Below are 24,956 nucleotides of genomic sequence, written 5' to 3' on the forward strand. Positions count from 1 at the left end.
GTGATAAGATTCATACAATTGAATCTACACAGTTAAATTAACTAATTTGATTTTTGTTTAATTCTACACAAATAAAAGTTAAGTTTTTACGCACATTCTGTTTTGACAATTAAGTCTTTCAGAAATGACAAGTCTCACATGTCCTTAAGCTGACGAAAAAGTGGGTTTTATTTTTCGTCCGAGATTAGGCAATCCATTATAAAATAAATAAAACAACACAGAAAGACTGCGAAATTCAAGAAAGAAAAATGCCTCCTGACTAATACTGCACAATAAATAAATAACAATGTACAAATCTTCAGCTCAATTTCCAGATGTAATTCTAAAGAACACTGGGGTCTGTCTCACTTCATATTCAGGATGAGTTCCGGACAAGTTGCGGGTGGAATCATTCACTTTGTCCAGAAAAAGCTCTGCCATTTGCGCCGGACTTGTTCTGGGGAAATTCTCATCAGCAACTGCTTGACTCACCAACACTGATAACTTCATCACGGGAAGTTTGTGAGAAAGTTGTTCAGAATCCTGTAACTTATACCCGATACAATGTCCGCAACTTGTCCAAAAATCGTCCCGAATATGAATTTAGACGGCCCTTATATAATCAGAGCAAAACAAAAAAATGAAACAATTTTTTTAATGTGGCTGTTGACATGAATTATTTTCATGTCAGGAATTCTTTTTTTAACGTGTTCTTCTTGTCAGTAAAAAACATGGCAAAATAAGGGGACTAAAAGTTGGAGCCTTACCCACGCATACACTTCATTCTCTTCTCTCTCAAATTATACTGCCAAGTATCAATGTCATCATTGATACATTTCCAAAGCAAAAGCTGACATGATTATTAAATAAATCTATCCTATCTACAATAGCACACATTAGAAACAATAAAACACATGGCAGTGTGTTCCAATACGCAGGCATAAAAATGGGGGGGAGGGGGAACAAAAAAACCCCAATATTCAACAGCTGTATGTTTTTGATACCATTTCTGATTATAAAGAAAAAAAATCAACTGCTGAGTATTGACAAAAACTATCATATTTGCTTCAAATCTGAGTAACCATTTGGAGTCTGTCATATTACAAATTGGTAGGCACCAGGAAAAGCCATCTCCAATAACAGCTCAATGAAAAAGCGTAAATAATAGAACTGAATTTTATGAATCAACAGTTTTTCAGTAACATCCCCAGACAGAACCTCTGTGTTATTTACTCAAATAAATTACTTGCCAAATTTATTTTTATACCCCTCATCAAAATATTAAAATGGAAATGAGTCATATCAATTCTCTTAAATACGGGGGGAAAATGAGATCGTTTCAATCACGTTATGACACCAAACGAATGTGCGTTTTGCAGAATGATTCGGTAATTTGGTGAAATTTTAAATTTTAAAGATCAGATTGATTGATTCACATGATTCTCACAAAGTCTCAACCGACAAACTCCAAATTTCAGTACTAGGTATACGTAATTTGAAACAGACTTTTACTAAGCTCAGGTTGACAAAGTAACGGAATAAATAAAAACAGCCTCAGTTTGTCTTCAGATTATCTGATTCATTATTATAAAGGTTAATGTCTTTTTTCAGTTTTTTTTTTTTAAATAATTTTTTTGAAATGACAGTTGTCACGTTGGACATGATCTACGCGATCTGGCATGTAACATACAGATCAGGTGCACATTATCACCGGAAGTCATTAATACATATTACTTTTGAACAACCATACTAATTTACTAGAAAAAAAAAGTCTTTGAAAGTCCACAGCAGGTTTGTGTTTGACCAGTTTACAGCCTTCGAAACCGATCAGGTCCTCCCATTAAAAAAGCCACTTCTTCCCTACACTTCCAACAAAACTGACACTACATCACTGCCAAGTCTGGTACCAAGGGTCTTTTATTTTAAGAGCCTATCCACCAATAAGCAAGTTCGGCAATTTCAGCTACATGCACATTTACATCAAGCTTGGACAATTTTCCCTATTTTTTTGGATACAAAATTCACCAAGTGCATGAAAAATCACAGAGTGCGCCGGTGACATCGAAGTAAAACTGATCTGAAATACGTTCAAAACTTTAAACTGCATCACACTGTTTTTTTTTTTTTCATGTTCAATCTTTTGTGCAAACCACAGTTCCATATTCTTCTTGATTGCACGAGAAACAAAATTGCAGATTTGGATTAGATTGCTTTAAACTAACTCAACAACTTGTTTATCCCCGGTTTCTTGTAAACCAACTAGAGATTTGGCTTGTAAATGACTTCACCGCAACCTTGACTGAGGTCCAACGTGAATCCGTGAAACACTCAGCAACTAAGCATTGCAATGCACATTACAAATTCTAAACGCTCTAGGCAACTTAGACAAGCTGCCTAGCTTTTGAGTTCTACTCCAAGTCTATGATTTCAGTGTCATTAAGGCAATTCTTACTTTCGAAATGGCAAGTTTTAATAATAAAGAGACCAGTATTTCCACAGATGTACACAAATCCTTCATGCGATCGTCGCGGGGCACTAGAGATCAAATTTCTGCTATGTAGTGAAAATGGTAATGCACCATTGACATTGTACTTCTATATGCATCAGCTTACACCAGCCTGTGATTTCTGTTTTAATTTCGTTCGATTTGCAAAGAGGAATTATGTCACTTATATTGAATCTGGCAAGGCAGTGGACAAATCTTCACAAATGGACTCAGCTCTTCAGTGGTCAACTCAATAGCAAAGACAGTTGATCAGAGATGACAAAATCGATTGGCTTTTGAAACACTAACACCAGTGGCAGCACAAATGTTTCTCTTTAACAGTTCTGTTATAAATTGAGCAATTCTTTGTGTATGCGTAATACAGCGTTAGGGCAGAACAGGCTTTGCCTCATCCACTTTGCTGGGAGGCAGCTTGGCTACCAGTCGCCCGCTTTGCAGGAGAGTAAGGCCCCCCCCAAAAAATATTTGGTTTCTGGTCAGACCAAAGTTCCAGAATTGACGCAGCGACGCGGCTTTTTTTTTTTTCTTCAAGCTTGGATTGTACAGACAAGGTGGGGTACTATTTTGCTTTTTTGGTGTCCTCATGTACACTGGTGTCCTCCATAATTTGCCTTGGTGCTTTCGATCATTTGCCTTGGTACAATTTCCCATTCCTTGGTACTCTTTGTTAAAAAAAAATTGAGGTGGTGCGGCAATAGAGGGCACTGTTGGAGCTACCGCGGAACATTTTTGAAAAAAAAAAGATTGACGCGCATGATTAAAATCGACGCGCGCGCTGACCAGAGACCGACATATTTTTTTTTTTGGCCTAACCCGCGAACGAAAGGCGGCGTATGCCACCTGTTGAAATAATTCAATGACATGTGATTAAGGACCCACCAATTAGATGACATAAAATGCAGTAGCGAATCCACTACAACCCCCAATAACGCTGAAATAATAATCATTCTTGAACCACGATGTGAGGATTAGGAGTATTCAATCAAGACATTTGGGGTTCAGACCTGTTTTTTTTGCTACACCATGTGACCTATCGCCACCATTCATTGCACATACTCACTAAAAAAAATCCCAGGCACGTTTCTGATTCGGCAATTTTTTTTCTCAATGATTACACGGTTCGTCCACTCCACTCCTCACGACTGTAAAAACACTTTTTAACACGTAATGCAGATTGCACATTCCGACAAATGGTAGTCCCCGGTTACAAAAAAAAAACCAAAAAAAAAAAAAAAAGTTTATTTTATACAAGGTTTTATCGTGAGTTGCAGCTAAACTGTCATAATAAGAATAATACACTGACAAATCTTACATATTTTCTTTTTCGCTAATAACAATACCTTTATACTATATACATGGTTTCAGAGTGGCCATAGTTTTTGTACAGTGTGGTTTTGAAGACTTTTTCAAGCCTTGTAAAAAAAAAAATATCATTGCAAGACGTTTCTAACCTTAAACCTACATTCTGAGAGTATCGTTTCTAAAAAACAAAAACAAAATCTACATTATCTACACAGAATATCTCACACAGTTATTCTACGCGTACAGGATAAAAGTTAGGTATATATCTAAGTCTCAACCAAGCACAAGGTTGAAATTTCGCCATTGAGGATTTACACCTCAAAATTGTTACATTTTAAGTCAATGTAATGACGGTATGTATTTTTGCAATCCTTTGATCCGTAAAGAGTACAAACATTGTCAGCGTTTATTGAAGCGCAATACACAAGATCTGATACACCGTGCCCTCTGGAGACATGCACACAATAGGGAACAATAGATTGTCTGTGCACATGTAATGTATGTTTAGTACACATGCGGTACGTGATGTTTGTTATACGACAAATTATGAAAGTAGTGTACTGATGAACATGGTGAGTGGTTACTGTACTTAGCCACATAAACATGACAGCCAAGTATTTGTACGCTGTGTAACACAGATGTGGTTTTTCACAATTATTTCTTCTTCAAAATTTGCATTTTTTTAACAACTATCGGAGCATGTGATGACAGTACAGCTTTTTCCTGAGTGTCCTTTCTTACTGCAGGCATGCAACTGGGGAACCCCCCCCCCCAAAAATGAAAATTTTAATCTCTACAAGACTCTCTGTAGTGTTATTTAGTTTTTAATGAAATACAAGCGAAGTTAAACAAAACAATGAAATCACCTGGGGCCAATTTCATAGCGCTGCCTACCGCTAAGCAAACTCTGGTGCTAATCATAGCACAAAAATTTGCTAACCTTAAGCACTATTTTGCGGCGTGTATGTGCTAACGGTCCGCGCATGGAGTTTTTTATTGTTACGCCACTAAGTTAAGCATTTTTTTCCTCTGAGGTTAGCGTGCCTTTCGCTGTGCTTACTGCTTACGGTCTCCATGAAATAGATGGAGGCTCTGTTAGCAGAAAATTGTGTGCTTAGCAGCACGGGGAAATTGGGCCTTGATCCGAGGATAAGTTGCATGCCTGCTAACTGGCCATCACAATTTTGATTTATGTGATGACACGCTGGAATAACTCAAGAAAGGGGGACAAGCATCCCTGTTGTGTTGACTTCTATGGACTCGCTTGGCTGGGTACGATGCAGTAATGTACATAGACATGTGCGGGACTGTGGGCTCAAGAATTTCATAACTGCTTTTTCCATGATACGCTGCCGATCATGATACCGAGATCGCAATACGATAGGTATCGTGAACTTTTACTGCAGTTCTTAAGGCTGACGTTTGACATACATGCATTTATTATGTTCATTCTAATAAGTTGTCCACATACAGCACTAGTGTGTTGGGTTTTATGTTTCCAGTTTTTCCAACTCTGCCAAACTGCTCCAGCTGCTGTATTTGCACTCAACATTTCATTTTCAAGGTACATTTTTTCAAACATTAATGTGTTGCTCACAGCACTTTACAAGATGTCCTAAAATGTGCACTTCTGGCATCTGAAACAGTCTTCCGTCTGAAGTTCAACATATCTGATTGGGATATTGTATTGCGATAGTGATTTTCATGTCGTGACGCCACGTCCTGCCAATTATTGTAACTGAGATTTTCCATTCGTCAATGAAACACTACATTCCAAAAGTGTATTCAGACTTATCTAAAGCTGGTGACGGAATAAACATATTAATCTGTAACCAGAAGTAAACCGCTTGGTCAGTGGCGTAATTTCTTAAATCCAACAACTGCGACAATGTCTGATTTGTCAAAATGCCTGAATGTCACTTGGCCACAGCATCACAGAATGGCTTTCTGTTGTATACCAGGATTTTATGATGGTACATATGTAAATACAATTATTACCACAGCCTATGCATGTGAATGTAACACAGAGCAGGCAAATATATAAGGAATGCATGGCCGTGTGGTTAGATCAATTTCGCTGGAATTGTTCCGGACAAAATCATCCCGGGTTGTGATTTTTTCATCAGCGACTCGCATCGCTTTCTGTCATAAGTTGGTGGGCAATTGACCTATCGCCGTTTGCGAGTTAGCCACGCCCCTTAGACAACCTTATGGAGTTTTTGTACGGTATTAAAGTTTTGCTGTCTCAGATTTTGCGCGTTCAGTGTCCACTTGTATATCATGTACTTGGACAACATTTCACAAGCTGCGTTGACGCGATTCTACCGCGATAGGTCAATTACATTTTGCCCTTCAAATTTTTTTTTACTTTATTGTTTTTTTCAAAATTTGTTTTTGATATGTTTTTGCAATAACTACTACCTGACTATAAGCGCTTTAAGTTTCATTTTGGAGTTTGTACTTTCTCCGTTTTTTGTGTGGCAAATCGTCGGCTTCTCATCTCACCGAGAATTATCATGGTTATACTAATGGATCCGGATGAGACGCTGAAGACAACCTGACGGGAAAAGCAGTATTTTTCTGTCATTGAAAGTGAGAAGAGGTGAAGATTGTCCCAAGTACTTCCTCACTGAAGGCGACACTCTTCTTTCCTTCTGCCGAGAAACTGAGATCAGTCTGTCTCAGACCGCCCGCTCTTGTAGCGCTTAGGCAGTACTCCCTGAACTAGAGATATCTAAAACTCTCAACTCGAATCGGAGAAAAGAATGCAAATCTGTTTTGAAATCTCAATTCCTAAAGACTAATGACGTCTTTCAAGCCTTTTTGTTGTTGCTGTTAAAGAAGCTATTAAAGTGACCCAGACCACGCTCCCCCATACCGTGATCAATCGATGTCCGTGGTGGTCTGCTGCTGCCGGTCCAGGTCCGGCCGTGTGTAGGTGAAGCCGGTGAATTCGTTCTGGTTGATGGACTTGACGATGTTGGCCGTGATGGGCGTCAGCTTGGGCTCCTCCCGCGTGAAGTCGGCGTCAAAATTGTTGACGTCCTTTTTCGTTTTCTGCAGATGCAATCAAGTCAGGGGCAAAAATTAGTTCAAGTTTATTTGATATGTGCCTAATGTAGTGGTGTGCATTTACGGATCACAGCAACTGGAACCCTATTGAAGTAAAACACTGGTACCCATAAAAGAAACCCAGCCCCAAAATTCAACTCTTGGAAGTTGTTTGAAGGGCTTTTTAGCTTTACGGTGTAAACTGCAACTTTTGCGAGCGTCATCTGTCACGTATGTTAAAATGCACATTAATGTGAAATCTGTTTTCATTTTGAAAATTCTCCACAAATGGCATTCAAAATCTTTTGTTTCCATTGTCTGACAAGTTACTAAGTAATTTGTAAAGTTGGTTATGGGTACCCGATCCCATAATCTGGAACCGGTTCCTGACATCAGTGGTCGGGTACTTGGGTACCCGATCCCATGCACACCCCTAGCCTAGTGCTTACCTAGGCTAGGGTTCATGCCCATACCGCTGCATCATATGATGTTTCTCATAAAATACTGTGCAACTATTCACATTTAGGTCACATACAATAACAATCACATATTGGATAGTGACATAGGGAGAGTTGTGTCCTCTTGAATGACATTGCTGCCAATCACCTGGTGTCTTGGGTATAGGTCTTGTTCAAGTGACGTCATTTCCTACGGACCATCCCAGGCATCTGCATTTTGAGCGTCAACTTGCAATAACCTGCATCGGCTGCGTCGTATTTTGAACTTATTTGAGCAACAAGCGCACGTGTTTGGAACATTTTCAACACTGCGCAATGCGTGCTTAATTGCGTAAAATACGCAGTTGCAGTTCTCCTACAGAGATGGCCGTCAAGGAGCGAGCCCTATTGAAAGGTCTACCCCAATACTCACTATCTTAGGTTTGAAGGGGGGTTCCACTTTGAGCTCTTCCAGTTTCTCCCATGAGATGCTGGAGAAGAAGGCGTGCTGCCTGATGGCGTTCTCTCCGCCTTGGCTCTCCACACAACCCAGTCTCTTAGCAGGGTTCTTCTCCATGAACTACAACACAATGAATGAACAGGCAGAGTTCATGAGAACGTCACGATGTTGAATTACCCAGGTACAATGTTGCATGGAGCTGTACTGCAAATGATCTTACTCGCACACAATAACGAACCCTAACCCTCTTAAGGTATTCTGGCTAGAAACCCTACTAAATAATTTGGGAGGCTAATCATCCTTACTCGCAGCTGGTATGCTGAATTGCGAAGGACGCGGTTACAACGTGGTCCGGCCGCTGGCATGTAAAGGCCCATATATGACCACGGAGCACAGCCTGAGATCGAAAGTGTTTGATTTTTCCGGAAGGAGGAAGACCGGAGGGCCTGGAGAAAAACCCTCGTGGTACAGGAGAGAACCAATGCACAACTCTTCTCACATGTGACCCGCAGCCAGGCCAGGATCCGCGGCCAGGATTTGCGAGCGCCTTACACACAAGCCACCCCACCCATGCAGCAATATGCAACACTTATCAAAAATACAAACCTGCTCAGTATAGCAAGACCCATCACGTCAAAATCTCAAGGCCAATGAAAATGAATTTTTAGTCCAAAAATGAAAACGTTTTGCCTTGATTTTTTAACTACCAAGAGGAATACAAAGTAAGAACAAAATCTGCTACGTGGTTTTACTACAGTTATAGCCTGCATGTTAAATTATATAGGTAAGGGCTTGTCTCAATTTATATACGGGACGAGTTCTGGACAAGTTGCGGGTAGAATCATTCACTTCATCAGGAGGAAGCTCTGCATTTGTCCCAGACATGTTCCGGGGAACTTTTCATTAGCAACTGCTTGACTCACTAATACTGATAACTTCATTGCGGGAATATTGTGAGGAAGTTGTTCAGAATCCTGCAACTTATACCTGATACAATGTCCGCAACTTGTCCGGAACTCGTCCCAGATTTGAATTGTGACAGGCCCTAACAGATGCTCGAGTGCTGAAATAGTGAAAGTTATAACTATTGGGGAGAACTGCTAATTTGACTGGTGCCTTTGTCGAATATGACACTTTGTATAACTGACATACAGATCCTTGTCATTTGATTGGTGGAACTCACATCACGTGACATTCGTTATTGCTCCCCTTCACGCCGGGGCTCAAAAAGTCCCATTCGCCCATGGGACAGTTAGGATCATCCTTGTTCCATGACGCGGTATTTGTGTGCAAATGCATGCTGGTGTACGCATTCAGCGTTGCGCGTATTGTTCCAAAGAGCCAGCGCTACAGAGTTGGGTTCAAACATTTTCGTGAAGGGGTGGTTTGGAAGAGAGAAACTCATTTTCAACCAATTTTGTATTGAAATAGAAATTCAAATATATCAAATGACAAGGATCTATATGTCAGTAAAATAAAACAAATATTGAGTGGCTTTAAATTGTGGAATGGGAGGAATATTATCGCTCGGTAAAATCTGGACTTTTCCAGTTCACTCGGCTTCGCCACATGAACTGGAAAAGTCCAGATTTTACCTTGCGATAATATTCCTCCCATTCCACTCTGAGCCACTCAATATTTGTATACTGATCCACAGTCGAAACTTCATGATTTGTACCGCTAATCTACAAAATAATGTAACAAAGAAAATCAAACCAGCAACTCACAGCTTTGAGAATGGACGTTGCTTCCTTGCTGAGCCAGACAGGGTAGAGTACATCGTCATGCAGGATAGAGTCAAAGAGATCGTCCTCGTTATCAGCCTCAAAGGGCGGTTGACCTGCCATCATCTCGTACATCAGAACACCCAGGGCCCACCAGTCCACTGACGGTCCGTAGTCTAGCTCATGTAGAATCTGAAAAACAAAACAGAAAAGGACTTCAATTACTTACTGGTGGGGGGGGGGAGGGGGTGGTTATCATCCTTACTCGCAGCAGAAGCTGAATTGTGAAGGGATGCAGCTACAACGTGGTCGAGCCGCTGGCATGTAAAGGTACCTTAGGCTGCTGCCGTACGACCCATGTCTGACCACGGAGCACAGCCAGATCGAAAGTGTTGAAAGCAAATGAAAGGAAAACTGGAGAACCCTTGTTGCACAGGAGAGAATTCAACCAACTCTACTCGCAGATAAATGCAATCAAGATATCATTGGAAAGCTCACTGCCCCTAGTTTATGATAAAACCATAATAATAGCCATGAAGTTCATAGCTTGATCAAATTATCCCTTCGTTTGTGGGTTACCTTTTTTTTGGGGGGGGGAGACACCTTGTAGAGCAAGTCAGATATTATACACCATTATTATTAGTATCAGGCTTCCAGTGGTAAAAATAAATCAGTGTACGTATATACGTATGCTTTTGTAAAAAGTACCCGGATGACTGCAATATTATTATTATTATTGCATTCATCCGGGCATTTTCGCTGGTTCCCGCACAATCCAGAGCGCAGAAAGTCACAGTCAAGCAGTCAACAGAGCGTAGTGCGCAGCACGTGGATGCAGCGGACAGCACTAGCAAGGTACACGAGCACTGTTGTCAACAGCCACTATGGCAGCTTTGAGCAGCGCGATAATTCGACGAAATTCGAGAAATAAAGGCAGTGTCCTAAAATTAAGTTCTTGCGGATCAAGCTAGTCAGCCTAATATAAATAATAATAATAATATTGTATGGCTTTTTTTCGGGGGATACAAAAATATACTGCACTCACTATAACAATATTGCAACTCGTCTAGCTCGTGCAATACACTCTTGTATCCCCCTCAAATCCATCCAATATTTAAAAATAATGTACACTCCTATGTTGAACTGGCCAATCACATTGGGAATCTGCTTAACAGACGTAGAGATCAGCTAAGCCAAGCCTTTTTGTGGCTGTGACCAAATTACTTGGATACGGCTAGCAATTACACACGCACCTATGGAAGCGGCTGCATCAACTTCCATTAGACCCGTGTGTTACCGACACAGCCACAGCCAAAGCCATGACTCCACATACCGTTGGCTACGGCTAGCAATTACACACGCACCTATGGAAGCGGCTGCATCCACTTCCACTAGACCCGTGTGTTACCGACACAGCCATAGCCAAAGCCATGAGTCCACATACCGTTGGCTACAGCTAGCAATTACACACGCACCGATGGAAGCGGCTGCATCCACTCCCATTAGACCCGTGTGTTACTGACACAGCCACAGCCAAAGCCATGACTCCATATTACCTCTGGTGCAATGTAGTCCGGTGTGCCGCAGAATGTTGCCGTTGTTCTCCCGTTCATGATGCCCTCCTTGCACATACCAAAGTCGGCAAGCTTACAATGGCCCTCCATGTCTAACAAGATGTTGTCTAATTTTAAATCTCTGCGATGCACAGAAAAGAAAGCCAAGGCTGAACATTGAACGCTTCATCTTCATGTACTTGCCTTTATATTTTTATCAAATATCAGAGTTGTAATGACTCGAGTCAATGACTTGAGTCGAGTCTGACTCGAGTCACAATTTCTGGTGACTCGACTTGACTCCCGACGGGTAAATGACTCGACTCGACTCGAGTCACTGCGAGCAAATGACTCGATTCGACTCGAGTCCCTCATCAGATTGACTCGACTCGACTCGAGGAAGGCTAATAAGACTCGAGCCCCAAAAATAAAAGCAAAACTTTGCAAAAAATATTTGCAATGACTTACGCCGTTTTTGTTCACGTCACATATAGTATGTTTGCCAATAATGTACATGTATACACACACATACGTGGTTTCATCAGTGTCTCCATTAGTTGGATGGCGATCAGTTGGCACCCCCTTTTTATTTTCATTAAGAGTCAAATGTGGTGTCACCACATGTAGTAGTCCGAATGTAAAATTAAAAAAGCCCAAAAATGACTTTCTCTCTTGTGTTTATTTATGGTATAGTGTTCAAATATTTGTGAATCGAATTGACTCAAGCTAAATACTTCCACCCTGTTAACGAAACAGTGGGCGTTGCTTGGGCCGCGTTTTGGCGCCGTGACCGTAAACATGTTTCTGGCGCTTCAGTTACACTGAAATGACGTCATTGTTCCGACCAAAATTTGAACCGAGACTTGCGATCGATTCACTTACATTTCAAGATGGCAGAAAGGTAAACAAGTCAATAGCAAATCAATATAAGGTATTGCCCTTCACCGACACTGATGTATAAAACTGTATACTCAGTGCGTTGCCTCCTGAGAGAAAGTTGGAAAAAAATCACTCGGGTGGGACTCGAACCCACGACCTTCTGCTATCTAGTGCAGACGTCTTACCACTCGACCAGCGAGCTAACGGGATCGGTTGGCTGGATCGAATCTGATGTACATTTAGCAACGGGTACCGTTAAATAGCAGACGATGTTACGTTGTTACCACAAAAGGATGTAAACAGTCGGTTGGGTATTTGATACATAACAATTAGTACTTTGCTTAGGGAAAATACTGGAAAAGTAACTGCCCAACTGTTGCTTGTAAATCCTGTAAAATTGACTAAAATATTCGTCTTCCTATCGCAGTCATGATGGTCTGCTCACCACACAAAGAGTCGTCACAAAAAGTGGGGCAGGCATTTTTCACGGTGCACTGGAAACATGTTTCACGACATGGCTGTGACGTCAGAAACATGCCCCAGATCAAGGGCCACCAAACTGCGGCCCCGATTGGTTCATGACTTTTGGTCAGGTGACCACGGTCCCCCAATCAAACTTGGTCACGCGCACGGTGAGAAACGAACCCAAACCAGTCGGGACTGACCTATATATAACACCGTGCCGGTGCAGGAATTGTAGTGCAAGGATTACTTCAGCTGCGTAGAATTTCGCTCGGGGTTCGTTGAACTTCCTGGCCCTCTGGATTTGGAACATCAGGTCCCCACCGTTGACATATTCCATGACAAAGTACAGTCGGTCCTGCAATTCCAAACAATGATATAGTTAAAAATTAGTGACTGCTGTGATGTGGATTTAAAAAACAACAACAAAAAATTTACATCTGGTGGACCGTTGGTTCTTCATGATTTAAAAAAAATATATAAAAATAAAAAAATCTACAGGTGTGAAGCTTGAAAGGGTAATGCTGGATTACTGAGTAAAAAGTGGGAGGCAAATTCCAGAAATGTCGCGTGTGAATTTTTTATCACACCTTCAAATCCTGTACTCTCAAAAAACAACACTCACTCTGCTGGCTTTTGAAGAGGCAGTAACATTTAGGACTCTACACAGGGATTTTCAAGCTTTTTGTTTAGTATTTCATGGCCTGCAAAATTCTCTCCTTGCTAATATAGACTAATTCGGTGACGGCCATTTTCTGAGGTGGTACCAGGCTTGCATGAGTCGCAGTTAGGTAGTAGGTACACACTCCGGGCTTCTTTCGACCAATAGGGTTACAGAAATAGGCGTGCGCCTTTGAAGAGTTAAAACAGTCTGACTGTTTTCAAGTCAAAGTAGGATTTAAAATATAAACATTAAACGGATCATCAAGAGGTCTCTTGACAAGGTGTCAGTGAGATTCTGAACCCTAAAAAGGTTTTTACATGAAGACAAATGTTCACTCAAAGTATATACATATTTGTTTACTTTCAATGAATAATGAAACCCTTTTTATACAAGTTCTTCAACATTGTTTTGGAGAAAATTTGAGTTGCTTAAAAATGAGAGATCTCAAAGGTCTCAGAAAAGCTTTTGTCCGCAACACCTACATATTATAGCACCATCTGTGTCTATGCAGAAAATGTACCCATATGGCTCCTTCTATAAATTTCGGGTCCAAAATGAGAAATTCGTTCTGTCCTTGATACCTGGATACTTTTCAGTTTTAGTATCATTAGGCCAAAAAAAAAGTCTCCGGTTTCTGGTATGCGTGCGCGTCGCCGTAGCCATGCGCATCGGCAAAATGAAAAAGTTTTTTTTTCAATGAAAGATGATGTCTCAAAACCGCCAAACTCACTGGTTTGACTGGAATCCTGCTGCTGCACAATTTTAACGTGTTTTTAGATTGGGTTATGGTCGAGAATAAGCTTTATGTGGCCTCTCTGGACTCCCATATATTTGCACTAAGTTTAGTCGGGCACAATTTGCAGTCATCAGCCAACATTTGAAGCAAAAAAATCAGGTAAAAAAAAAAAACGCCGCGTCGCCGCACCACTTTTTGGGCAAGCTCCATACCAGAAACCGGAGACTTTTTTTTTTTGGCCTTAAGAATGACCTCAAACAATATTTTGTTTGTTGGGTAGGTAGTTTGCTATTCGTAATCACTCTTGGAAGACGCCTGCATTAAGGAGTGCATCAGAATGATAAATTCATAGATTGCAGATGTAACAGGGACAGGAAAAAAAAGTGGACCCCAAATTTCTAGAAGGACCGAAATTGAGCCTGATATTCCCAAGTCAGAAGGCCTAAAATGTCTTGAAGCTGAAGTCTTTTTTGAAACACAGGTTGGAGACACAGCCAAGGCTTAGACCTCTCTCCCCCCCCCTTACACCCAGGGATGGAGTTGAGTCCATCACAAGTCCCTGCAAGTCCATCACAAGTCCTGCAGTCCCAATTCAACTCACAAGCTATTCATATGAGCTTTGACAAAGGCATTCCTTTGTTAGTGTTCATCCACTGTTACCAGTGACTGGACTTGTGAAAGACTTATGATGTACTTGTGACTGGACTTATGACGGTTTTGTGAGTTACTTGTGACTGGACTTGTGAATGGACTTGTAATTTACCTGTGACTGGGCTTGTGATGGACTTATGATTTACTTGTGACTGGACTTGTGATTTACTTTTGACTGGGCTTGTGATGGACTTATGATTTACTTGTGACTGGACTTGTGACTGGACTTGTGATTTACTTGTGACTGGGCTTGTGATGGACTTATGATTTACTTGTGACTGGACTTGTGACTGAGCGGACTTGTGATTTACTTGGGACTGGACTTGTGATGGACTGGTGATTTACCCGTGACTGGGCTTGTGATGGACTTATGATTTACTTGTGACTGGACTTGTGACTGGACTTGGTATTTACTTGTGATTGACTTGTGACTGGACTTGTGATGGACTCGACAACATCCCTGCCTCCCCCAGGTCGCACACCATCTGTCGATGGTCCTGCACTTACCACAGTTTGGAAGCAGGAATGTAGAGAGGTCAGGAAGGGGTGTCTGTTGGCTAGAACCAGTACTCGCTTCTCTGTCATGGTGCATTCCACGTCATCGTCCTGTATGATGGCATGCTTCTTCAGTACTTTCACCGCGTACACCTCTTCGCTGTTCTTCTTCTCCGCGAGCATCACCTACATAAACAAATAATAACTGTAACATGAGCAAATTGGATTGATTCACTGGCAGATCCAGAAGCCAATGTCATTTTTTTTTGGGGGGGGGGAGGGGGAGGGAGTTGATTTGTTTTGGGGGGGGGGGAAGGGTTGTGCCAAAATTAGAAAGGGCTGTCTGACCAGATGGCATTTCTGACAGGAAAAGCTTACTCCTTCTTTCTATTAATTTTTAAATAATTACGAAGGAAAGGGAACGAGTAGACTACAGTCGTCTCCATTGCCTTTTCTGGTTTGATTATTATACCAAAAAAATGCAAATACGCTAAAGCCATAGAGCTAAATTAAATTACTAGAGCGCTTACTCCTTATTCTTGCGGGCGGAGACGCTTTGAAGCTGTTTTGGGTGCAGACATTTTGAACTCATGGGCGTCTTTGTGGAACACAATGAAATGGATTGAATTTTAATAGTGTACTCTACATTTCGCGCAAGTAGAACATACGCAAACAACTTAAGCACATCATGACGGTTAAAAAAACATCACGGCAAAAAGCATCTGCAACAGATATGCGCACACGTTGCGCTGTTTGCACAGAGCAAAATGAAACTGAAAATGTTTCAGTTTTAGGCGTATCAATTTCGGTAACGCACCTGTACAGAATACAAACGCAGATATGCAAATAGCCGTACAAAAGCCGTACAAAATTTTGAGTTTTACAAAGGTTTGTGCAAAAATATGGATGTGCCCAGCAGGCATCTCTTTGTACATGAGTCAACGCTCTAGTAATTTAATATAGCTCTATGGCTAAAACTAACGAAAAAATTGTTTTGTTTTGATTTTTTGTTTCAGTTTTTAAGCTCTGGCAGGAGCTTCTACAGGTCTCTTGGTGGTCGGTCGGTCTGTCTGTCCCAAAAATTGACCAAAAGTATGGTGTTCTATATGTGCCATCAGTGTCGTATTTTGCGGCATCGCATTTTCAAGCTCTGGCAGGGATCATTTTGATCGATTTCATGCAAGACTTTCATGCAAGATTTCTTGCAACACAGCCAGAGACTATTGTGTACATGTACTCACACTAGTTTTCTTGTGATTGGAAGGAAGGGGCTTTTGCCCGATTAAATCTATACTTTTATGCCATGTATCAAAAAGTGCTAATATCTACAGCATAGGAATAGAAAAAGAAAGGAAAATGAAATCTTAATAGATAGCAAAATATTTTGTCCCATCATTTTTCCTGGCCAACCCACCTTGCCAAAGCTGCCCTTCCCTAGGACCTTGATGAAGTTGAAGTCTTCCAGGTTGAACTTGCGCTTGGGTATCCGCTCCAGCTCCTCCTTGAGGGAGGGGGTCCGCAGGACGGAAGAGCCCAGGTGGGACACGCCCAACTTGCTGTCATCAATCTCCATCGAGAGCTTGTCCGTAGCTGCTGTCAGGTCGTGGATTTTGGTGATGCCTGATTGGTGGAGGTCAGACCAATGAATATTCATGTTCGAAAAAAGACTGCTGCCCGAAACTACGTCTATATACAATAAGTAACATCCGTTTCAGACCTGGTTCTAGAGTCAGGCTTTACCAAATAGTATTAGGAGTGACTCGGGTAGAGTCTAATAGATTTTGTTTTCTATTAAACAAGTGAACTTTATGTGTTAATTTTCCATTGAGTAGATTCTGCAGCTATTCTGAATGACTGCAAAAGTTGATACTCCAGCAAAGTCTATCATCACCCGCACAAATTCCATCTTATGAATACATGTAGCTCGGTTGCGGTACCCGCTGCTATATCAGATTAGAACCAGTCAGCCGTACCTGGCAAGCTTGGTGGTAGGGTGGTAAGACATCTGCACTAGTAAGCCGGAGGTCATGGGTTCGAGTCCCACCCAAGTCATTTGTGAATTTTTCTCACAATCACTCTGGACAACACTGAGTATACACAGTGTTTATGAAATATGTCAGTGGAGGGCAAAAACCCAATATTGAATTTGCATCACCCCAACACAAATTCCATCTTATGAAAATTCTCTCCTATCTGTTTCAAAATCTAACTTTTCAGATAAAATCTTAAGAATAATTTAGTTCTGCACGACTCTGGAACCCTAGTCTGAAACAGATGCTGTGCATTAGAATACAAAAAAAGCAAACATGCTGCAACGGTTAGTATCTCCATTGAAGCATATTCAAATGGTTAGTTGCATTTTGTTGCTTTACGACCTTCATCAACAGCAAAAGGTTATGGGTTCCAGTCCCACCCCAGCAAGCTTGTGAATTCATAATTTCTTTTTTTGCAACTTTCCATAAAGCACCGAGTGTACAGTGCTCATAACACATACATTGTGTAAAGTTATGTCTTGAGGAGCAAAACCGAATATCCCAATAATGATATCCCCAAACTTATAAAAAGTAAGCTTCTTCTGGTAAAAGTTATCCTGGGGTAGTAACATGGGGGGTCCGCTCATAAGTCCGACGCCTCATAGGTCCGACGCCTCATATTTTGGACTTATAAGGCGTCGGACTTATGAGGCATACAATTTATTTGTTTCGCTTCATAGGTCCGACGCCGCATAAGTCCGACGCCTCATAGCTCCGACGCCTCATAAATCCGAACTTTCGGACTTATGAGACGTCGGACTAATGATACGGCCCCGTAATATGAGCACCAATTTTGGTTTATTATATGGCTAAAAATTGAGGTGTTTTTTTTTTTTTTTTGGATAGAGATTCATAAAAAAAGTTTATTTTCATACAATTTTCACAAAACCAACTTAGACAATTCCAATTATTACTGAATTCAAACTTTTTGTAAAAAAGATGTCAGAACTATTGATAGTTATGAAAACATAGTTAAAAAGCCCAAACTTACAAATCCATGTATTTTCTTGTATTTAGCCCTTTGTTTTCTACAGCTCATTGAACAGTTATTGTATAATAATAAATTTATACCAAAAGGGCCAGGGAATAGGTTTTAAATAAGAAAGGGAAAAAAAACAAATAAAGGTGTCAACAACTGATCAAAATGGTACAACGTTAGTGTACTAAGGTAGATTTGTTTTGCAAATAAACTTTTCTTTTTGCATTTCGATCAGTGTGTGACATAAGGCCGTTTCAGAAACGTCATAACCAACCCTTTTTTAAGGACCCCGTCCATATTCAATATGGGCTAAAAAATGTGGTGTTTTTTTTTTTTTTTTTTTTTTTAAAGATCAAATTGAATTGAGATTTTCCACCCCAGTTAATTTTTCAACCCCGATTTCCAATCCAACTAGGAAACGTTGGAATATCAAAAACCTTCAGGTTTAGACATCTATGGATCCAACCCTTCCCAGGTTTGAAAGGTGTGCAAAGGCCTGTTAATGCAGCACATGCAAAATTGTCTTTCTTCAGCATTTTATTTCTCATAATCACAGGAATGCAAAAAAGTGTAACATTATTTGTGTATGCCAACCTGTGCAACAAGATTACACGTATTCATTACTCATGCAGTGATATGAAATGGAGGTGGGGGGGGGGAGGGTGGAACAAAACACCAGCCCCCCTCCCTCCCAAAGTCCCCACCCCACCCAGTCACCATTTGAAAGTGTTAAGCAGTGATGACACCACAAGCACCCGTGTTTTACAATGCGTGAATACAAGTGATACACAAACTACTAGAGGGTAGGTCATGGGGGGAAAATGGGTGTATTTGTGGAACAGGATAGGGTTGAATGGAACTTTACATCCATGGTACAATTTAAGTTTTATTTGAACCAATATGTTTATGGATTACGCAAATTTAAAAAATGCAATCAGCAAAGGTTTTGTTCTGTTTTCAATTGACCTATCGCCGTTTGCAATTTAGCCACGCCCCTTAGACAGCCCTATGGAATTTTGGTACGCTAAGTTTTGTTTGTCTCAGATGTTGCACATTCCGCGTCCATGTGTATATCATGTAATTGGACAATATTTTACAAGCTGCGTTGACGCGATTCTAACGCGATTCTACCGCGATAGGTCAATTATTAATAGCTTTGGGAGCGAGAGGGTCTGAGAGGATTGAGGAGTGAATCCATCCAATACAAAATGCCAGGGGCTTTTTAAAGTTGGGTTCCCCGTGCTCTTCAACAAATTCAATTCTTGTTTTCCTGTTATCACATTTTCAACTTGTATGATTTATTCCAACCCAAAAACCCTCCTTTTTTTCCCCTTTTTTTCTGACATCTGCAAACCTCTGAATAAAAAAAAATTGCTTTGGGCACAGACGGATCCCCTTGTACGAGCAGACTGGTTCCCGGTCCATACACTATAGATTCTGATTGTGGGGCCGAAACCACCCTACCCCACATGAACGGAGCAGCATATAATTCAAAACTGTACAGTAATATTTCAGTAACTAAACATGGCCGATTTTTGTTTGGTCGATGTCTCATTCAAAAGCGAATAACTTTTGTATCGCTGGAAAAACAGCGGTTTAGAATTTTATAAGGAATCCAGTTTTCAGGATGAAACTCAGAAATCAGCACAGAGAACACAACCTCAAGCCCGGTTCATACTTCATGCGAATGCGAAGCGAATTTGACGTCATGAAACATTCCCTGCGAAATTCGCCAGAGTTGAAATGTGTTCAACTTTTTACTAAATTCGCAGCGTGAATACTTGTCATGACGTCACAAATTCGCGTTCACTTACGCTTTCGCGCAGAGTATGAACAGGGCTTCAATGTGGGGGAAAAACGATGAAATGTACCGGTACACATCCATGTATGCATACTAAACTGGAGCAGATTTACTCAAACCGCATAACCAACCCTCAACAAGATAATGGTGATGTGGTGAAGGCCATACAGTGAGACAAACAGAGTCAAACACCAGAGGACAGATATGCAGACAAAACACTGACAAGAAGGGTGAAGACAGAAGCCAGCGTTTTGGAGAAGAAATACATGTGCAAATGCAGTAAGGCTTATCAGACGCGTGATGCATTGCAGATTTCATGTTCATGACAGCCTTTCGATAACGCTTTCCAAAAAATCCTTGCAACTTTTTTTAGTTTTTTATAAATAGATATTGCAGACTTTAAGAATCATTGCCTGGTTCTATGTAAATATAATTATACAGGGCGGATAAAAAAACCTGAAACTGAGATATTATTGCTAATTGGAACAGAAGTAGGGCACATGTGAATCAAAGGGAGATATCCTCTGTTGGGGTTGAATCTCCTCTTTTAAAATGACACCCTGGTCATGTCATTACATTCATGGTTGACTGAGCAGTGACCAATTTTATGAAAGGGTCTATTTAGAGAATTGCGCCACTTTTCAATTGTGGTTTTTGTGGTGCCATTTGTCACAGAGTGAAAGGCTATGGTTGCCAATCAAGGCAGGTGGGCATGGGCGTCGCGAGGGGGGGGCAAGGGGGGGCACTTGGGAAAAAAAGAAGAAAAAAAAAAAAAGGAAGAAAAGAAAAAGAGAAAAAAGAAAAGAAAAAGAGGCGCGAAGTCATAGTGGTGTAAATTTAATGGGGTGGGGGGGGGGGGGCAAAAATATGTTTTGCCCCCCTCTAGAAAAAATCCTGGCGACGCCCATGCAGGTGGGGGAAAAAAAGAAGAGATTTCACCAGGAAAAGACCCTTTCATAAAATTGGTCACTGCTCAGTCAACCGTGAATGTAATAACATGATCAGGGTGTTATTTTAAAGAGGAGATTCAACCCTAACAGAGGATATCTCCCTTTGATTCACATGTGCCCTGCCTCAGTTCAAATTAGCAATATCTCAATTTCATTTTTTTTTATCCACCCTGTACCGTGCCAGTGCAGTGGTTTCCTCTTTGTGGGTAACATCGTTAGTGTCCAATTATCAATTTTCCCCGAGCAAAGATGGAATCATGCTCTGCAATAATTAAAACATTCCTCAAGCAACATTTACAAATAACAGATTTCGTAACATGCTAGGTAGGCGCGCGCATGCACACCGGCAGCCTTTGCCATGGAGAAAAAAGATAAATTCAACTGAAAGGGTTAAGCTGTTAAATTTGAAAAACAAAAAAAAAAGTACATCAGGTGAGAGTTTTTTTTTTTTTGGAAGCAGAAACTGGCATGTTCTAGGTATGTGTAATGCATGATAAACATGTCAATTACATAACTTAGGAGTGTAATTTCAATTCATGTAGTATTGTACTACATAACAATTGCCTCATATTGTTGCCTTTCACTTTGTTGTTGACATCCGTACATGTTAAGGATGTGACTCTGCATTTAATTTTGTAGTCATTTAGCAAATATTTTAAGAACCGTTTAAAACGTTAAACGTTTTAGCTGTTTCACAAAGACTGACGTCTGCCCATTATGCAGACCAACGTGATTGACATGATCAACAATGATTGACACAATACTTAGCGGGCAGGCATTGAAAACGTAAAAAGTTAACTGCATGTACCGGTACGTGTACCCGAAATGTCATCAAGTACACAGTGCTTCTAGGGTTTTTCAAACTAAATGGGAATTGAAAACATAGTCAATTATTTCTGCTATGTATATCTCAAAGGAAGATCGTGTGTGAATGTAGGTCCGTTTTTTTTGAATTTGGGTTTTGTTTAAATGTTTTGGAAAATTTGTAAACAGATTTTCGTTAAAACGTATTCACGTCACATCCTTAGTACATGTAATTTCAACTCTGAATGAACACAAACATTGTTATGCTGAAAGTATCAGCAACAACAATGTGACACGCAACAACAATGTGACACTCACAGACAGTAACACCCGTATGAAACTTGTTTGAAAACCAGAAGTGCCGACACTTTCCCAAATGAAAATGAATTTAAAGAAAAAATGTTAATTAACCCTTTAGTGACTGTAGCGCCCCAAAAACCATCCTGCCCGTTACGCACTGTAACGGTACTAATAGCGCCCGAAACCGCCCAAGCACTCTATGGTTTTATTGATTCTTCAGTGAATAAACACAATGTAATACTCACATACACGTACTGAAATTTGTATCCTTGTGGAGACCTTTCTTCGTTCTCGTGCAGTAAAGTTTATGAGTTTGAAAGTGTAGTTTCAAAATGCTCTTATTTTAACCTGAATTAATTTCCTTGGCTGAAATTCGGACTTTACATCCCTTTTTTAAAACTCTTCCTTTTGCGACGGATCAACCCACCTTAGAAATTCCTAGTTTTTGAGTAAAATCCATATATCTATTTCGTGAAAACCTTGTGGAGACGTATTCATCTATAGAAATTGCCTGTGGAGACGTATACAATCTTTTGTTCCCTATTGTGTGCATGTCTCCAGAGGGCACAGTGAATCAGATTAATGTGGTACATGTACTAATTGGTTTATTGTTTCTTTTTTTCCTCAGCTAATCACATACCATATTCATGCCAGTTTCTTGTGCATTTTTTTTTTAATGTTAACAGCGTAACATGAAAATCCGCAATCATGTTTGCATTTTTGCATCATTAAAAGCATGAATGCCTCCCTTAAAAGTAAAAAAAAATGAAAACAAACAAAATTCACCTGCATTCAAGTCGTTGCTAACAATAACAAGCTTGGGAACACCTGACCAAAAAAATGCAAACAAGACATGAAAACAAATGAGCAGCCACCAAAATCAAAATAAGCGAGGGAAAAAACAAACAAACAAACAAAACTCAAATCCAAAGAGCATCCACACAGTTGCAGGAACAGAGACTCAACATGCCATGCAGCAAGGAATTGCAAATTTTTACAAAAAATTGGGTTTGGAATGTGCTGAAAATCCACTTCCGGGGTCGGTTAAAATAATGACGATCATGCACACCGGCCAAAATTTGCAGTTAATCCAAATGAAAAAATTAAAAATTGATATCAATTTGAGATGCAGTGGCTTTACTGTGGGCTTATTTGAAATTTTCTGAGAATATACCTGCTGATTTATCAAATGATTGAAGGCAAGCTGACACCAGTACACAGCAAAAGTGTGTCCGAAAAAGACAAAGGACAACAGAAGCGCTCTAGTGTTTTAATTGTGTAGTTTGCACAGCTTGCCCAATATCACTTTATAAAGCAAAGGTATATTTATGTACAGGTACTAATTTTGCTCGTTGAAGCATCTCAACAGTGACATCTCAAAGTCACAGAAATTGTTTGGTTTCAGTGCAGATTTTTAGATTTTTCAATTGTGCATTTATAAAGTCAATGAAGAACTGTATCAAGTTTTTACACCACAGCCTCCACCTTGTAGCAACATGACATACAGATTTTCTTAAGTTTTCTGTGTGCGAGGGGAAAATAAGTTAAGTGCCACATATATAGCATTCGCTGAGCTGAAACTTCATCAGGTTAGTTGTTAAGCACCATCTTTAGATTTTGAGCATTTTTGTTGCTTCAAACGAAAAGATGCACAAAATGACAAATGATGTACTCTACCGGGGTACCTTTAAGTCTTCAGATGCAGCAATGCAAATCATTTGAAATTTGTCTCGTTTGTCATAATCATAAGAATTCGGAACGAGGAAAAAAATTCTAGTCCCTTGAAGGTAAGCTACTTTGCATTCAAGTAGCTCGCGGTTTTTCGCGAGCCCCCCCCCCCCAAAAAGAATCAATATTCTTGAAGTCACACCAGCAATTTCCATGGCAACGGTTGCTCAAAGCAAATAAAACATGAATAAATAATGCCGCTGAGCTTGGTGTTCATGACATCCGTGGAATCTCAATGTACAACACCTGGGATTTCTAGCTGTAGTGTTTTTCTGCATGGTGAAGCATGGTGGGTATACCTTTTCCCCTACCTTAATACCTTAATGAAATCGCAGCGAGTCCTTTGAGAGAATTTACTTACGCCTCTCTTAAACCCCACAGATAACTTGAGCAAACATTCTGTATGTCAGTGCTATGACACAGGAGGGAGTTTTATCGCCCACGTTATTATTAAGTTCAAATAAAACCAACATCCAACCGACGTGTTTTCAGTGCAATGAGCCCTCAGTCCACTTTGTAAGACAAACATTCAAAAGCAAAAAATATAATAAATAAAATTTTAAAAAATCCATAAAATTGTGCAAGGTGCAGTGAACAACAGCCAACGTGCAAAATAAAATTGGTTTCAAAACAAAATTTCACCAAAGAAAAAAGGAAACGAAAAAAATAAAATAAAGATTTTGAACTTAGAATGAAAACAGCGTATTTTGAACCCATACCTGCCAGCTCAGCGGGAGCGGATCGAGGCGAAGTGGGCCGGGATGAGGGGCGTGAGGAGGAGGCACAGGCATCCAAGGAACCCAATTTGGGGTATTCCGAGATGGAGGCCTGGGCAGGTCATAATATTTGTCGGCAAACAACACACAAACACACAAGACACGCAAAACAAACAAACAAACAAACCAAGGAGGGTTCCAGCAAAATGCACAAGAAAAAAAGAAAAGAAAAAAATTGTCCAAAAACACCGAAAGTTGACAAGATTTGCGAATAGGCATCATGGTAGCCAGTCGGACACACGCACACACACAAACACCCACACGCACGGGGGTAGGGAAGAGACGAGGGAAAGGAAAGGTGGGGAGAAAACAAAAAACTGACTTGAGAAATCTAAATACGAAGTTAGTCATTATTTCTTGTTATTTTTGTTTTCCCTGGCCACAGATGCACGGTGTAAGAGTCTGCCAGTGTTATGATCCTCACAAGAACTCACCAGATGAATTCAGTTTTCTAATCTGAAACTTTTGCAGCATGTGGAGAGCAGCACACAAGCGCCTGGCAAATGAACCAATTTCTTGTGGACTGCGGATCACAACCATGGCCGACTCTTTTGGCACACTGCGTGGCAGAACTGCAAGGAGGGGAGTTTTCTCTGTCACACTCAATATCAGAAATGCTTTTTTTGGGGATGTGAATTTAACACTGGATCACACAGCACTAACAAGTTTTCAAAACAAGTTAACAA

The 24,956-nt window shown here is 40.5% G+C and overlaps 1 protein-coding gene across 4 annotated transcripts in view; it reads right to left on the minus strand.

The window, feature by feature from the left end:
• Positions 1 to 3,200: 3,200 nt before the first annotated feature.
• The window catches only part of LOC119741030 (calcium-independent protein kinase C-like), a 77,524-nt gene continuing 55,768 nt past the window's right edge, over positions 3,201 to 24,956 (minus strand). The window contains exons 8-16 of one of the 4 annotated variants that reach the window (XM_038216621.1): positions 24,214 to 24,322; positions 22,553 to 22,594; positions 16,314 to 16,519; positions 14,912 to 15,085; positions 12,557 to 12,711; positions 11,016 to 11,154; positions 9,463 to 9,651; positions 7,709 to 7,855; positions 3,201 to 6,844 (exon numbers count right to left, since the gene is read on the minus strand). In XM_038216621.1, coding sequence (XP_038072549.1) covers positions 6,671 to 6,844; positions 7,709 to 7,855; positions 9,463 to 9,651; positions 11,016 to 11,154; positions 12,557 to 12,711; positions 14,912 to 15,085; positions 16,314 to 16,519; positions 22,553 to 22,594; positions 24,214 to 24,322 — 1,335 coding nt within the window. In that variant the 3' untranslated portion in view covers positions 3,201 to 6,670. The remainder of the gene's footprint in view (positions 6,845 to 7,708; positions 7,856 to 9,462; positions 9,652 to 11,015; positions 11,155 to 12,556; positions 12,712 to 14,911; positions 15,086 to 16,313; positions 16,520 to 22,552; positions 22,595 to 24,213; positions 24,323 to 24,956) is intronic. The other 3 variants (XM_038216623.1, XM_038216622.1, XM_038216624.1) reach the window with 3 other exon arrangements.

This window comes from Patiria miniata, unplaced genomic scaffold (genome assembly GCF_015706575.1).
Source record: "Patiria miniata isolate m_02_andy unplaced genomic scaffold, ASM1570657v1 HiC_scaffold_5, whole genome shotgun sequence".
NCBI classification, from domain to species: Eukaryota; Metazoa; Echinodermata; class Asteroidea; order Valvatida; family Asterinidae; genus Patiria; species Patiria miniata.